The following is a 16807-nucleotide window of genomic DNA, read 5'->3' as shown; positions in this document are numbered from 1 at the left end:
TATAATTTGTACATATACCATATATATATTAGTGGGTATTCGTAATTTCAACTTTAATACACGCTCGAGTAAGTACAATAGTTTGCATTTCCTTTTTAGGAAGTTTTTGTAGGATTTCGTAGTACAGTGAGACTTTAGTGTTGTGTATGTCGCGCTTGCCCCTTCTTCGAATTTTCCATAAACTCCATCAGACCCCGAGACATATAGTATGGTCTCGATATCCCGTCATTCATGACCGAGTCTTCACAGAAGCATATGAAGAGAGTGTCGATGATGGTCTGGAAACATCGATAACTTATTTATAGTCCTACTGTGTTACGTTAACTCACTTGGAAAGTCCCAAATATCACGTAAATAATGACACCATTTATGAAAAAACAGGTGGTTGCGGCTTTCCCTCCTACTGGACCAATATCCTGAAAAAAAAAAATCAAAACAATAAGTCAGTGTATAAAAAAATATGCATTTACCTTAAACAGGGCAAAGGAAATCGCTGTGGCGAGTACAGTGACAAGCATTATTATTACAGCCAAAACAAAATCTCCAACACAGTTTATAGCGACAATGTTGCCGATATTTGTCAAAAGTAGTTTGGTGGCTCGTCTGGCGGATCTCAGAAAAGACTGTCCATGAATGGCTAAAACACACACGTTATTTTGATATAATACACACGCAATTTTTCTAACCTGTCTGTATATAAGAATTTCCAGACAAGAATTTCAGAAGCACCTCCACATTGTTGCAACACAAATCCATGCAACATCTGCAGCACGCGTTTCTGAAAAGCATTCTTAGAAGTAGCTTCACTACGGCGAACAGCGTCATCAAGAAAGATCCGAATGCGATAGTACCGAGATGGTACTTCATGGTAACTTTGAAACTAGACCAGACTGGAGAATTCAACTGATCCTTGGTTCTGTAACACGAAAATCGTAATGGTGGCACACTTTTAAAATTCGTCTTACTTGGAAAAGTACCACCGTGCCACGCCTCCCGAGATGGTCATATACTGAATCCCGGCCACAAATCGCATAGCCCAACTCGTGACGATTATATTGAAAATGATTGTGAAAATCGCCACCCCGGACAATTCGTACTTGTACATATTTTCCCCGCGCCTTGTCAGTTTTCGGGAATAAAACATCCAGAAAGTCGTAACAATAGCAGCTATAAATATAATAATTTGGATGAATGCGATCTGAAAGTTGGATTTTAATACCAAAGTGGTTTTAAGTGCGGTACTTACGAAAATCGGGAAAAACACCACTAGGGGCATGGCAGCCAAAACTTTGGTTGTTTCTTTGTATAGCTGAATAACCAAACCTATTCTCTTAAATATGACTATAAAAATGATCAGTAATACGACAGCGAAAATTGTCCAAGCGATAACCGCTCCCAGGGGAATTGGAGTCTCCATTGGCCAGTCTTGTTTACCTTGCAAGAACGCAACCCTAAAAAAACGGATCAAGAAAAGTCCACAAGCCAGAACAATCGTACCATAAAAATCCGGTAGCAACCACTAGAACCAGCACCGAAAAAATCAAAATTGCCCACACAAACGGACCTGGGGCATACCTCAGCAGTACCAGTGTGATGATCCCTAAAGCTGTACCACAATCACGAATTTAAATTACAAAATATTTAAGAAAATTCTAACCAACTGTAAACAATAGCGACAAGCCGTACCTCCACCAAACGCTTGCATTACTCGGATAATCCCTCTAGAATCAGTCTGGAATAAGTACTAACAAAAAAACACCTATTTAAAATACCGTTGAATCAAAGATACTCCAGTTTTCTTCATTTTCGTAATTCGACTTTCCGTTCGTTTGTTTTGTGGAAAACTCAGAAAAAGTCTTTTTCAGCTCTTTATCGATGGTTTCACTCAACTTGTTTAACTCGTCTTCGAAACCAAACAAATCACATTCGCCATTTTCATTCGCGTGTCTGTAAGATAATCTTTAGAGTGTGAACTACAGTACGACAACTTACTTCTGAGATGTGAAATCTTGACCAGAGCAAGGGACTTCGTCGATTAGAGGGTTTTTGAGTCCGCAGAAATTTCCACAATTGTCGGTGTCATAAATTGCGAGTCTAGAATCTACTTTGACCAAGGTGTATATGAGAAAAGGTATCTGCAAAATAAATACAGCTATCCGCAATTACATAATTAACAAAATGGTGCAAAAAACTTTGTTCAGAAAGTAGCGTCATATTTATTAACATGAGCAAGGACGCATATAACGAAGCTCATTATTTATAGTCTCGTTTTAATGTCAATGTCATCCAATTATTACGAGAACTGAGTTCCTGAAATTCCCTTACCAGAATCAGTATGGCAACCCCAAAAATGGCGAATCCTTTCCTATCTGTGACAATCCTGTTTTCCGGTCGTGCGGGCACGTCCACGTTTTCGATGGAAGTGTTCAGCTTCCTGAACTCAACGAGCTGAAACATTAATGCTAGTTAATAACATTGTAAATTGCAGTAATTAATTGATGGCATTGTGTTCCGGTTAAAGTTTGACAAGTAGTGAGGTAATATTTTTCGGCAGTTTTTAGTGTAAACACTGCGGCGAAGAATGGGTCATTAAAAATAGACAGGGTATTTAAAGACCGTCTGAGCCTATAAAGCAAATTTAGATTAGTGTGAGTAACTAGATCGGTGAAAGTTTGGCTGTGAAGAGCGATCGGAATGAATAACGTAATAAAAATTCCTATTTTCGTTCGGGCCGAATTTTTGGACACTTGGAAGATTATTTATAGTTGAAATTTGTTCTTAATTTTGGTGTACTTTCTGAATTTTGTATTTAATGTTTTTACAAAGACAATATTTCTGGTTCTGGAATCGGTATTTCTTAAAATATCAAATTAAATCAATACAAAAAAAAATTATACGTATGTTAAGAAAAGAAAAAAGAAAAATATAAGCCCACCCACCCTAACTCAATTGTGATGAATTATTTTATTCATCGTGAGCCGGAGGGCGGAGCTTAATTGCAATCCTAATTTTTCTCCAAGAAATTACCATATGAAACATGTTCTCAAGTAATTGTGTGGCTCAAATAAAACTACATATCTCAAGTAAAAAAGAAAGCCAAAGATTAAGCCCCGCCCCGTTGACTTTCATTCGTTGACACACGGAAGGGTGGAGCCTAATTGCAAAATCGATATTTCTCTAGAAAACTTTACCTGTTTAAACACGTTTTAAGTTTTTTGTTGTGAAAAGAAAATTAAGTATGTTAAGAAAAAAAAAGCAAAATATAAGTACCCAAAATGTTGAAAATTCTGGAATGTAGATTTTAGAAATATCCTGTTTGAAAATAATGTTTTTTCATTTAATACTAAAAATTATTTAACACTAAAACTTCATTTGGCGATTCTGGTAGGAGTTTTTGAAAAAATAAAGCCGGAAATAACTTCTGGGAGTCAAAATCTACAGAAAATTAATTAATTGAGGAAATTTTCAAAGGTGGTCCGAAAAAAATCGAAATTTTCATAATAGCCCAGGGAATATTGGAAAACTGCTTTTGAAAAAGTTGTCCAAAAATCAACAAAAAATCTGGAATGTAGAAAATTCCAAAAACATACGTGTTCTGGAGCAATATTTTAGAAAAATCCTATTTAAAAATCTTTTTTTTGGACTAAAAATTTCACTGGACGGTTCTGGTAGAAATTTTCAAAAAAATAAAACCGAAAATAACATCGAGAGATAAAAATCTACCGACAAATCTCTTTAGGTAATTTTGAAAGTTAATCGAGAAAAGAGCGAAATTTTCATAAAAGCGGAAGGAACATTTGAATAATTGGTCTTTTGAAAAATTTGTCTAAAAATCTACAAAAAATTCCGGGATCTAGATCTCGACGTGCTGATTCGACATATAGGTATAGCATGTTTATGGTTCTGAAGCAAATTTTAGAAATATTAAAAGTAAAAAAAATCCGTTTGAAAATATTTTTTTAAACGACTCTAAAGCAAGAAAGAACGTCAAAAAATACATATTGAAAAGGTATTGAAAAAACTAAAATTTTTAAAAGCTGCCGAAAAATCCTCAAAAAATACTTGTACATACATCCTTAGAGGCTGATTTGAAAAACGCAAAGTTTGAATGGTTCCCGAACAAGATTTTCTGAAAATTTGCTTTGAAAATGTTTTTTTAATAACTCGAAAGCTCGAAAAAAGGAAAAAAATCCGTTTGAAAATGTTTTTTTTTTGATAACTCGAAAGCTTGAAAAAGCTCAAAAAATACACACGGGCGAGTATTGAAAAACTGAAATTTTTGAGAAGTTGACAAAAACTCTTCAAAAAATTTTACAGGTTAATTCGAAAAATACAAAGTTTTAGTGGTTCCCAAAAAGATTTTCGCAAAATTAGCTTTGAATTTTTTTTTTTTTAATAATACAAGGTGAAAAAATTTATACGGAGTTCCTGAAAAATTGGCATTTTTAAAAAGTTGCTTAAAAATCCTCAAAAATTCTGGGATATAGATCTCTGAGGAACTGTTTCGAAACACATGAAGTATTAATAAATAGTCTTATATCAAGATTTTCGAAAAATCCTGTTTAAAAGTGATTTTTTTTTAACATCTCGAACTCCGAAAACGACCAAAAAATTCATACAAAGGGGAATATTGAAAAATTGAGTACTGCGTATTTATGGTCCTACAGCAATATTTTACGTTTTTCTAACAATTCGATTTCAAAATCTTGGTTTTCTTTGGACTAAACACTTCATTGAACGATTCTGGTAGGAATTTTGGAAAAAATAAAACCGAAAATAGCATCAAGAGGTTGTAATCTACCGAAATATCTTTTTAGGTAATTTTGAAAGTTAATCGAGCGAAGACCAAAATTTTGGTAAAAACGGAGGGAAAATTGGCCTTTTGAAAAAGTTGTCAAAAATCTAAAAAAAATTCTGGGATCTAGATCTCGACGTGCTGATTCTACAAATAGGTATAGCGTGTTTATGGTTCTGAAGCAAATTTTAGAAATACTAAGTGAAAAAATCCATTTGAAAATATTTTTTTAAATAACTCGAAAGCATGAAAAAACGTCAAAAAGTACATAGGACTAGTATTGAAAAAACTGAAATTTTTCAAAAGTTGCCAAAAAATCCTCAAAAAATTCTTGTATGTAGATCCCTACAGGCTGATTCGAAAAACACAAAGTTTTAATGCTTCCCGAACAAAATTTTCGAAAATTGCCCTTTGATGATTTTTTTTTAATACCTCGAAAACTTGAAAGAAGTAAAATATTTCTTTTTAAAATATTTTTTTAAATAACTCGAAAGAATGAAAAAATGTCAAAAAGCACATAGGAGGAGTACTGAAAAACTGAAATTTTTAAAAGTTGCGGAAAATACCTCAAAAAATTCTTGTATATAGATCCCTACAGGCTGATTCTAACATCAAAAATTTTTCATGGTTCCCGAACAATAATTTCAAAAATTTGTTTTGAAAATGTTTTTCTTTTTAATACCTGGAAAGCTCGATAAAAACTCAAAAAATATATACGGACGAGTATTGAAAAACTGAAATTTTTGAAAAGTTGCCAAAAAATCCTCAAAAAATTCTGTGAAATAGATCCCTACAGGCTGATTCGAAAAACGCAAAGTTTTAATGGTTCGCAAAAAGATTGTCGAAAAGTTCGCTTTAAAAATGTTCTTTTTTAATAGCACGAGAATTTGAAAAAAGTTAAAAAAGTGAAAAAATGCATTCGGGGTTACTGTAAAATTGTGATTTCTAAAAAGGTACCTAAAAATCCTCAAAAAGTCTGGGATATAGATGTCCGAGGAACTGTTTCGAAACACATGAAGTATTAATAAATAGACTCATATCAAGATTTACGAAAAATCCTGTTTAAAAATGAAATTTTTTAAGCATCTCGAACTCTGAAAATGAACAAAAAATTCGTACAAAGGGGAGTATTGAAAAATTGAGTACTGCGTATTTATGGTCCTACAGCAATATTTTACGTTTTTCGAACAATTCGATTTCTTTGGACTAAAAATTTTATTGAACGATTCTGGTAGGAATTTTGGAAAAAATAAAACCGAAAATAGCATCAAGAGGTTGTAATCTACCGAAAAATCTGTTTAGGTAATTTTGAAAGTTAATCGAGTTAAGTTGTCTAAAAATCTACGAAAAATTCTGAGATCTAGATCTCGACGTGCTGATTCTACAAATATAGCGTGTTTATGGTTCTGAAGCAAATTTTAGAAGTACTAAAAGTGAAAAAATCCATTTGAAAATCTTTTTTTAAATAACTCGAAAGCATGAAAAAACGTCAAAAAGTACATAGGACGAGTATTGAAAAAACTGAAATGTTTCAAAAGTTGCCAAAAATCCTCAAAAAATTCTTGTATGTAGATCCCTACAGGTTGATTCGAAAAACACAGTGTTTTAATGGTTCCCGAACAAGATTTTCGAAGAATTCCCTTTGATAATTTTTTTTAATAACTCGAAAACTCGAAAGAAGTAAAAAAATCCGTTTTAAAATATTTTTCTAAATAACTCGAAGCACGAAAAAACGTCAAAAAATATTATATTCAATGTGAGTATTGCAAAACTGAAATTTTTAAAAGTTGCCGAAAAATCCTCAAAAAATTCTGAAAACACAAAGTTTAATGGTTCGCGAACAAGATTTCCGAAAAATTTGGTTTGAAAACTTTTTTTTGATACCTCGAAAACTCGAAAAAAGAAAAAAATCCGTTTGAAAAGGTTTTTTTAAATAAACTCAAAAGCTCGAAAAAAGCTCAAAAAATACATTTGGACGAGTAATGAAAAACTGAAATTTTTGAAAAGTTGCCAAAAAACCTCAAAAAATTATACAGGCTGATTTGAAAAACACAAAGTTTTAATGGTTCCCAAACAGATTTTCAAAAAATCTGCTTTGAAAAAAATTTTTTTTTAATAATACGAGAGTTCGAAAAATGGTAAAAAGGTGAAAAAATGCATACGGGGATAATGAAAAATCGGAATTTTTAAAAAGTCCTCAAAAATTCTGGGATAGAGATCTCCGAGGAGCTATTTGGAAAAACGTGAAGTGTTAAGAATCTCATATCAAGATTTTCAAAAAATCATGTTTAAAAATGAAATTTTTAAATATCTCGGACGCGGAAAACGGCCAAAAAATTCATACAAAGTCGAGTATAGAAAAATTGAGATTTTTAAAAAGATCCTCAGAAGATTCTGCGATGTAGATATAGAAAAATGAAATTTGTATTATAACATTTTGGAATTTAATTTTGAAACTACAAATCTGAATGCTCTGAAATCTTGCAAATGTTTTAAGGATATCGTACTCATGCTAAATCATTAATCAAATTTTATCCGTTTCCACTTCCAAAAATTGATTTTACTTTTACTTATACTGGGTAACTCAAAAAAATTAATTAATGAGGCAATCTATTTATTGGTCAATCAAATCAACTTTGGAAATTCAGTGTTGTTATTGTTAGTATGACACTGTATCTACCCAAATGGCCTTCTGTTGAAAATTGTGGAATAGATCTCGATATACTGATATTTTACAAATATTCGATTTGAAAATATTTTTTTTATTTAATACTAAAAACTTCATTTAACACTAAAAATTTCATTTGGCGATTCTGGTAAGAGTTTCTGAAGAAATAAAGCCGAAAATAACTTCTAGGGGTCAAAATCTACAGAAAAATTACTAATTAAGGCCATTTTCAAAGAAAAAACTGCTTTTGAAAAAGTTGTCCAAAAGTCAACAAAAAATGTTGGAATATAGATTTTGACGTACTGATTCCAAAAATTCCAAAAATATAGCGTAATATTTTAGAAAAATTCGATTTCAAAATCTTGGTGGTTTTTTTTGGACTAAATATTTCATTAGACGATTCTGTTAGAAATTTTCGAAAAATCTCTTTAAGTAATTTTGAAATTTAATCGAGAAAAGGCCGCAATTTTCCTAAAAGCGAAGGGAATACTGAAAATATGGCCGTTTGAACAAGTTGTCTGAAAATCTACAAAAAATTCTGGGATATAGATCTCGACGCACTGATTCGGCATGGTCCTGAAGCAATATTTTCGAAATATTCAGCATGAAATTTGAAAAATTGTCATATTTCGTTGGACGATTTTGGAAAACTTGCAGTAACCTTCGAAGAAATGAAGCGGAAAATAACTTCTGGAGAGATCTACATAAAAAAATATTTAGATCAATTTCAAATCTGGTCGAGAAAAGATCGAAATTTTCATGAGGGGAGGAAATATTAAAATAGTGAGCTTTTGAAAAAGTCATATAAAAATCTACAAAAAATTCTAGGATATAGATCTCGACGTCCTGATTCCAAAAATATAGCCTGTTAATGGTCCTGGGGAATATTTTAGAAATATTCGGTTTGAAATTCGATTACCATAAAATTTTATTATGGAAAACTCACGTGTATTCTAGAGTTGAGATTCTCCAAAGAACCTTGAAAAGGAGATAAAACATTTTTGATCGACGAGCTAATTCGAAAAACTTTTGTTTCCAGATCAAAATTTTCGAAAAATTCGATTTGAAAATTATTATTTTTTTTAACTCGTAAGGTCAAAAAAGGTCAAAAAATGCATATCTTGCGAGCTGAAAAAACAATAAAGAAATTCATATTCAAAAATCGAAACTTTTGAAAAGTTGCCAAAACATTCTCAAAAAATTCTAGGATATGAGATTTTCAAAAAATTTGATTTAAAAATGGTTACGGGACGGTAGTAAACAATTGCAATTGAGATTTTTGAAAAGTTGACAAAAAATCCTTAAAATATTCACAGATATCGACAAGCTGATTCGAAAAACATAAATTGTCAATCAAGATTATTGAAAAATTCGGTTCGAAGGTGACATTTTTCAGTATTTCGAAAGCCTCAAAATACGATCAAAAAAACCATACAGCGGAATTAAAATGTTAAAAAATCCTTACAAAATTCTTTGGTATAGATTTCGACCAGCTGATTTGAAAGACATAAAGTGTCAATGGTTCCGGAAGAAGATGGTCGAAAAATTTCTTTCGAAAGTGACATTTTTTTAATATCTCAAAAATCAATCCAAAAATTCATATTAAAATATTCAAATTAAAACATTTAAATTTTTGAAAGGTTGCTAAAAGAGCGAATTCGAAAAACAAAGTGTTGATGGTTTCTAGTCAAAATCTTCGAAAAATTCGGTTTGAAAATAACTAAACTGCGCGTCAAAAGTTAAAGATATCGTAATTAATATAATTTATACCTACTCAATTGTTTGGATAATTATAAAAAAAAATCTAATAATGAACTGAAGCGCAGTTGATTTTTAGATAACTCCAAGGCTCGAAAAAAGGTCAAAAAATTCATACGACGCGATATTGAAAAATTGGGATTTTTGAAAGGTTGCCTAAAAATCCTCAAAAGAATCTCGATGAGCTCACTCTAAAAACATAAATTGTTAATAATCCTCTACCAAGATTTTTATTACGTCTTAATTAACGTTGGTTTCTTACTGACTATGTGTACTTAATATTTAATTGTCGCACGTAATCACTTTTAGTATCGTTAATAAAATGCATTAAAAATTTCCTTGAACGATTCTGGTAGAAATTTTCGAAAAGATAAAATCGAAAATAGCATCGAGAGGTCGAAATCTACCGAAAAATAAGAGCGAAATTTTCATAAAAGCGGAGGAAATATTGAAATATTGTCTAAGAAAATTCTGGGATGTAGATCTCGACGTACTAAATCGACAAAAGCGTCTTTATGTTCCTGAAGCAATATTTTAGAAATATTGAGTGTAAAATTGTCAAATTTCGTGGGCGATTTTGGAAAAATGGTAGTAGTTTTCGACGAAATGAAGCCGAAAATAACTTCTGGAGATCTAAATCTGCAAAAAAAAAGTTGTTGTGGAACGTGGACGTCTATCTATTTCAAGAATTTTCAGGTTAGATTTCAACATTTCTGTCAAAAATGCGGGGAAATTACTTTCTATACAAAAATTTTGAACCAAACATAACCTTTTTAAACACAAAATTTTCTCAAAATGTTGTCTTTTCTGGAAAATGCAACCAAATATTTTGCTAATATTTTTGCACAAAATTGCAACAGGAAACAGTCTCGTCAGGTTTTAACTACTTCCGCTATCATAATTAGACGCTCTAACAGTAAATCCCAGAACCACTCCAAAACGAAATGTGTCCTTTATAAATAATGCATGAAGTCACTGCTGCAAGGCCACCAAAACAGACGTCGCTATCTTTTGTAGTAAAATTAATAATGCGGAACACTCCCAACTCGGCATTAGTAAAAGCCGCATACTCCAACGGATTATATAACCAGAAAAAAACCGAACTAACCTCCTGAGGCCTCATAATACTCGACGAAGACCCCATGATGTCGCTTTTCCCCTACAATATACGAAAAACCATCACTTCCAACACAACCAAAAAAAAACAACCACAAACTACGTCAAAACACAAAAAAAAAACACTAAAAAAAATTATCACACTTGTAGACAAAAACCGCGAAAAACCACTAAAGCTCTACGTAGTGTGCTTACACCCGCGAGTGCGCTCTACAAGTGGTAAAAAAGCACAACAAACATCGGCAAATTCGCGCCAGTTCTGTACGCAGCGGAAATATTCTGGGTTTTGAATCGCAACATCAGTTCAACATATTCGGTTTGACGAAGGTCACAGTACGAAAGTCCAGAGCGTTTGAGTTATTTGCATCGGAATGGGTTCCGGGGAGTGCGGGACCTGGAGGTGCCCAGGTCTTGGGAACACTGCGCCGGTGAACTGCATGGGAGCGTAATGGAGGCATGGGTCATGCCCCAGTTATGACCTATTGTTGGGTTGGACCAGACTGGGTCATGGGTGCGACATAATAGAAGAAAGATCTGGGTTATTTATAGCGGGACGAGGCGGCGTGGTGTTGTGTAAGAATACGATCAGTGGTTTACATGTGGTTGTTGTTTGGGTTCACGTGTTTGAACACGTGGTGCGGAAGATTTTTTGAAGAGTTTTCACTCCGTGTAGAATCTTTGAAAAAAATATTGAAAGAAGCAAGTTTTTATTTTATTTGCTAAAAAGGTTTTTTTTTTAAATACCTCTAAAGCTCAGAAAAGATCAAACAATTGGTTTAAAACTGATATTTTTTAGTTCTAAAGCTCGAAAAAGCTCAAAAAAAAGACCTCGATGCGGTGATTAAAAACACATAAATTCTCAAAGATTGCAGACAAAGATTTTCGAAAAATTCGGTTTGAAAATGACATTTTTTAATATCAAGAGTGCTCGAAAAATTATAAAAAAATTCATGCTGGGGAACAAAAGAATTACATTTTTTGAAAAATTGCCAAAACAATTCTCAAAAATTCTTTGAAATAGATCTCGAAGAACTGATTGGAAAAACCTAAAGGATTCCCGAATAATATTTTCGGAATATTTGTTTTGAAAATGATTTTTTGTTTTTAAATAACACGAAAGTTCGAAAAAAGGTTAGAAAATATTATTGAAAAAATCCGATTTTGGAAAAGTTACCAAAATATCCTCGAAAAAACAAAGTGATAATGTTTTCACATCAAGATTTTCAAAAATTCGATTTGCCATTTTTTTTTATATTTTCGGAAGTTCGATAAAACGTCAAAAATGCATATGTGGAAGAATTAGAAAAATTGAATTTTTTGAAAAGATAGCCAGCAATCCTCAAAAAATGCTGAGATTTGTTACTGGTTTACAAAAAAAAAACGAGAAGAGATGAAATTTTTGAAAAGTTACCAAAAATCCTCTTGACATTTAAAAAATGACATTTTTTAATATCAAAAAAGGTTGAAAAATCATAAAAGAATACATTCTGGGGAACAAAAGATTTAAATTTCGTGAAAAGTTGCCATAAAAATTCTCAAAAATTCTTTGAAATAGATCTCGAAGAACTGATTGGAAAAACCTAAAGCATTACCGAACAAGACTTTTGGAATATTTGTTTTGAAAATGATTTTTTGTTTTTAAATAACACGAAAGTTCGAAAAAAAGGTCAGAAAATACTATTGAAAAAATCCGATTTTGGAAAAGTTACCAAAAAATCCTCGAAAAAACAAAGTGTTAATGTTTCCACATCAAAATTTTCAAAAATTTGATTTGTCATTTTTTTTATATTTTCGGAAGTTCGATAAAACGTCAAAAATGCATATGTGGAAGTATTAGAAAAATTGAATTTTTTGAAAAGATAGCCAACAATCCTCAAAAAATGCTGGGATTTGTTACTAGTTTCAAAAAAAAACGAGAAGAGATGAAATTTTTGAAAAGTTGCCAAAAATCCTCAAAATATTCTTTGAAATAAGTAGATTTCGAAAAGCTGATTCGAAAAACAAAGTATTAATGGTTTCCAAATAAGATTTTCGATTTGAAAATATTTTTTTTTAATAACACGACAGTTCGAAAAAATACTATTGAAAAACTGATTTTTGAAAAGTTACCAAAAAATCTTCAAAAATTTGAGGATGTAGATGTTGAGGAGCTAATTCGAAAAACACAAAGTGTTAATGTTTCCAGATCAAAATTTTCGAAAAATTCGCTTTGACAATTATTTTTTTTAAATAACTAGATAAAGCTCCGAAAAAGGTACAAAAATGCAGATGGGAAACTATTAGAAAAATTGCAATTTTTGAAAAGATAGCTAGCAATCCTCAAAAAATTCTGAGATATATTATTGATTTAAGAAAAAAAACGGGACAAGATGAGCAAATCACGAAATTTTTGAAAAGTTGCCAAAAAATACTCAAAAAATTCTGGAATATAGATCTCGACGAGCTGATTCGAAAAGCATGAGTGTTAATGATCCCATGTCAAGATTTTCCAAAAATCCTATTTGAAAATGGAATTATTCAAATTTCTCGGGGAGAGGGAATTGAAAAATCGAGATTTTAGAAAAGATAACAAGAAAATAATAAAAAAATTCTGGGATATAATATCTCGACGAGCAAACAAGATTTTCGAAATATTCGATTTGAAAATTATTTTTTTTTTAAAGAACACAATTCGAAAAAATACTATTGAAAAACTGATTTTTGAAAAGTTACCAATCTTATCTTGGCAAGTACTAGCCCACCCACCCACCCTATATTTTCTTACAGGATATGTGATTTGCTAAAATTCGTTTTATCTTAGCATGTAGTAGGCCCGCCCACCCGCCCTCTATTTTCTTAGAAGGTATGTGATTCGCCAAAATAAGTCTTATCAAGCAAGTACTAACAAAAAAATTAGAAATTGAAAATTATAAAAAGAAAAATAGAAAAATCCAAAATGTGAGAAATTAAAAATTGAAAACTCGAGAAATTGCGAAAGGAAAAATTGCAAAATCTGAAAACTGAAACATCCAATAGTTGGAAAATTCAAAAACTGAAAAATTTAAAAATGAAAACTCGAAGATTCGCATATCTTAAAAATGGAAAAAAAAAATGAAAAATTGAAAAATTGAAAAATTGCAAATCGAAAAATAAAGGAAACGAGAAACTGAAAAAAATAAAATCGAAACACTGAAAAATCGAATAAGTGAAAAAATAACACAAATAACAAACCGAAAAATTTAAAAATATAAAAATTGAAAAAATCAGAAGCTGCAAAATTGAAAATTTTAAACTTGAAAACTCGAAAAATTGCAAATAGAAAAACTGAAAAAAAAAAGAAAAATTGAAGAATTGAAAAATTCAAGCAAAAAATCGAGGCGAGGGAAGTTCTGTCGAAATAATGTTCGACCAATTTTTTAAACCAACAAATGTTTTTTTTTAATGTTAAACCTTCTGGGAAGTTCCAACTGTCTTTTTTAAAAATATATAACCTTCTCGGGGGCGACAATTTTTTTTTTTTAATGTGAAACCTTCTCGGGAGTTCCAAATGTCTTTGTTGAAAATGTAAAACCTTCTTGGGGGCCCCAAATGTCTTTTTTTAATGTGTGAGTTTAGGTACTCTAAAGAGTCTTATAAGCAAGGAGTAGCCCCGCCCAGCGACCCCCTCTTCATTCCAGTGACTACTCTTAATAAAGTCAAAAAATGAGAAATTCAAAATTGAAAACTCAAGAAATTGTAAATGGAAAAATCGCAAAATCTGAACCTGAAACATCCAATAGTAAACTGAAAAAATTAAAATTGAAAAAACAAAAAAATAAAATCTAAACACTGAAAAATCGAATAAGTGAAAAAATAACGAAAATAAAAAACGGAAAAATTTTAAAATATAAAAATTGAAAAAATCAAAAGTCGGAAAACCGAAGATTTTAAAGTTGAAAACTCGAAAAATTGCAAATCGAAAAACTGAAGAAACAAAATGAAAAATTCACGCAAAAAATCGATCGAATGATCCCATGTCCAGATTTTCGAAAAATTCTATTTGAAAATAAGATTATTGGAATTTCTCGGGGAGAGATATTGAAAAATCGAGATTTTAGAAAAGGTGACAAGAAAATGATAAAAAAATTCTGGGTTATAAATCTCGACAAGCTGATTTGAAAAACATAAATTGTCAATACTCCCGGACCAAGATTTTCGAAACATTCTGTATGAAAACGTTTTTGTTTTAATACCTCGAGAGTTCGAGACATGAGACATTAAAAAAATTCCAAAAAATTCTAGGATACAGATCTCAACGGGCTGATTCGAAAAGCATAAATTGTCAATGGTACCAGATCCAAGAATTTCTAAAAACTCGATTTGAAACTGCCATTTTTAACATCTTGCGAGCTGAAAAAGCAATAAAAAAAATCATTTTTTTGAAAAGTTGCCAAAAGATTGTAGGAATTAAATTTCGACGCTCTGATTCGAAAAATCCAAAGTGTTAATATTTCTAAATCAAGATTTAAAAAAAATTCATATTGAAAAATCGAAATTTTTGAAAAGTTTCCAAAAAATTCTGGGTTAAGACTTTCAAAAAATTCGATGTAAAAATGATTACGGGACGGTATTAAATATTTGAGATTTTTGAAAAGTTGACAAAAATACCCAAAAGATTCTGAGAATTAACACAGATATCGACGAAATGATTCGAAAAACATAAACTGTCAATCAGGATTTTCGAAAAATTCGTTTTAAATTTTTTCAGTATCTCGAAACCGTGAAAAACGACCAAAAAATTCATACAGCGGTATTAAAAAGTTGCCAGAAAATCCTCACAAAATTCTTTGATATAGATTTCGACCAGCTAATTTGAAAAATATAAGGTGTGAATGGTTCCCGAAAAATTCCTTTTGAAAGCGATATTTTTTTAATATCTCGAAAAACGATGTAAATTAATTCATATTAAAAATTGAAATTTTTGACAACTTGCCAAAAATCCTCAAAATATTCTTTGAAATAGATTTCGAAAAGCTGATCCAAAAAACAAAGTGTTAATGGTCCCAAACAAGATTTTCGAAATATTCGATTTGAAAATGATTTTTTTTTAATAAGACGACAGTTCGAAAAAATACTATTGAAAAACTGATTTTTGAAAAGTTACCAATCTTATCTTGGCAAGTGCTAGCCCCGCCCACCCGCCCTCTATCTTCTTAGAGGGTGTATGATTTGCCAAAAATGGAAAAGTCCAAAAGAGAAATTAAAAATAGAAAACTAGAGAAATAAATAAAAAATAAATTCGAAAGACTGAAAAATCGAATAACTGAAAAAATAACGAAAATAGAAAACGGAAAAATTTAAAGATATAAAAATTGAAAAAATCAAAATTTGGAAAACTGAAGATTTTAAACTTGAAAACTCGAAAAATTGCAAATCGAAAAACTGAAGGAACTAAATAAAAAATTCAAGCAAAAAATCGAGCAGAGGTGTTAATGATACCATGTCTAGATTTTCGAAAAAATCTATTTGAAAATGAAATTATTGGAATTTCTCGGGGAGAGGTATTGAGAAATCGAGAATTTAGAAAAGGTGACAAGAAAATGATAAAAAAATTCTGAGAAGTAAATCTCCACGATAATGTTTTTTCTAATATCTCGAGAGCTTCAGGCACGATAAAAATATTCATACGTACTGAATAATAAAAAAATTTGTAAAAAGTCGCCAAAAAATTCTCAAAAAATCCTGGGATATATATCTCGAGGAGGTGATTCGAAAAACATAAATTATCAGTGCTCCCGGACTCAAGAATTTCGAAAAATTCGATTTGAAACTGAGATTTTTAATATCTTGGGAGCTGGCAAAACAATAAAAAAATCATAATGAAAAATCGAAATTTAAAAGTTGCTAAAAAATTCCCAAGAAATTATGGGATACAAAATTCAATTTAAAAATTATTCCGGAACGGTATTAAACAATTCAGATTTTTGAAAAGATTCTGAGATATTGTCGATCAAGATTTTCGAAAAATTCGACCAGCTGATTTGAAAAATATCAAGTGTCGATGGTTCTCGATATTCGACAAATTCCTTTTGCAAGTGACTTTTTTTAATATCTCGAAAAGCGATCCAAAAATTCATATTATAAAATTTAAACTTTTGAAAAGTTGCGAAAAATCCTCATTGAAAATTACTATTTTTAGATAACTCCAGGACTCGAAAAAAGGTAAAAAGATTTATATGATGCGGTATTAAAAAATTGGGATTTTTGGAAAGTTGCCTAAAAATCCGCAAAATAATCTGCATTAAAAACTGTGAGCGCAAATTTAATCTTTGATTTATGCTTTTAATACTCATATTATTTATCCAACAACTGTTCATTTTGACTTATACGAAAATTCATCGCTTATACTTATAATTAATTTTGGCGGAGGTGCCGGTTCTGCGCACATTTAAACCCCTCACATAAAAAAAATCATTTAACTAACCTAAAATTAGCCACACTTGTTGTACAAA

At 31.1% G+C, this 16807-nt stretch overlaps 1 protein-coding gene across 1 annotated transcript; it reads right to left on the bottom strand.

Moving 5' to 3' along the window:
• Positions 1-127: 127 nt before the first annotated feature.
• On the bottom strand, positions 128-10729 carry LOC135139474 (choline transporter-like protein 1). Its single transcript, XM_064069715.1, has 12 exons — positions 10330-10729; positions 2326-2448; positions 1993-2135; positions 1773-1947; positions 1658-1721; positions 1498-1606; positions 1247-1451; positions 966-1198; positions 687-916; positions 471-637; positions 330-416; positions 128-278 (listed from the first exon to the last, which is right to left on the bottom strand). The coding sequence occupies exons 1-12, from the start codon at positions 10363-10365 to the stop codon at positions 135-137; spliced, it is 1716 nt and encodes a 571-aa protein (XP_063925785.1). The 5' UTR covers positions 10366-10729; the 3' UTR covers positions 128-134.
• Between the last annotated feature and the right edge of the window lie 6078 nt (positions 10730-16807).

This window comes from Zophobas morio, unplaced genomic scaffold, assembly GCF_036711695.1.
Source record: "Zophobas morio isolate AGI-343-1 ecotype UQ-CSIRO unplaced genomic scaffold, CSIRO_AGI_Zmor_V1 ptg000031l, whole genome shotgun sequence".
NCBI classification, from domain to species: domain Eukaryota; kingdom Metazoa; phylum Arthropoda; class Insecta; order Coleoptera; family Tenebrionidae; genus Zophobas; species Zophobas morio.
Note: the sequence above shows the minus strand (reverse complement) of the source record. Positions and strands in the feature narration are given on the sequence as shown.

Bases quoted from the DNA above. Each gene is read 5' to 3' on its own strand.
- LOC135139474 (XM_064069715.1), bottom strand. From the start codon at position 10,365: ATGGGGTCTTCGTCGAGTATTATGAGGCCTCAGGAG. The intron at 1,607-1,657 runs GTTAGAATTTTC...ATTGTGGTACAG, and splicing joins GTCGCTATTGTTTACAGTTG to CTTTAGGGATCATCACACTG. The intron at 417-470 runs GTAAATGCATAT...TTTTTTTTTCAG, and splicing joins TTTCCTTTGCCCTGTTTAAG to GATATTGGTCCAGTAGGAGG.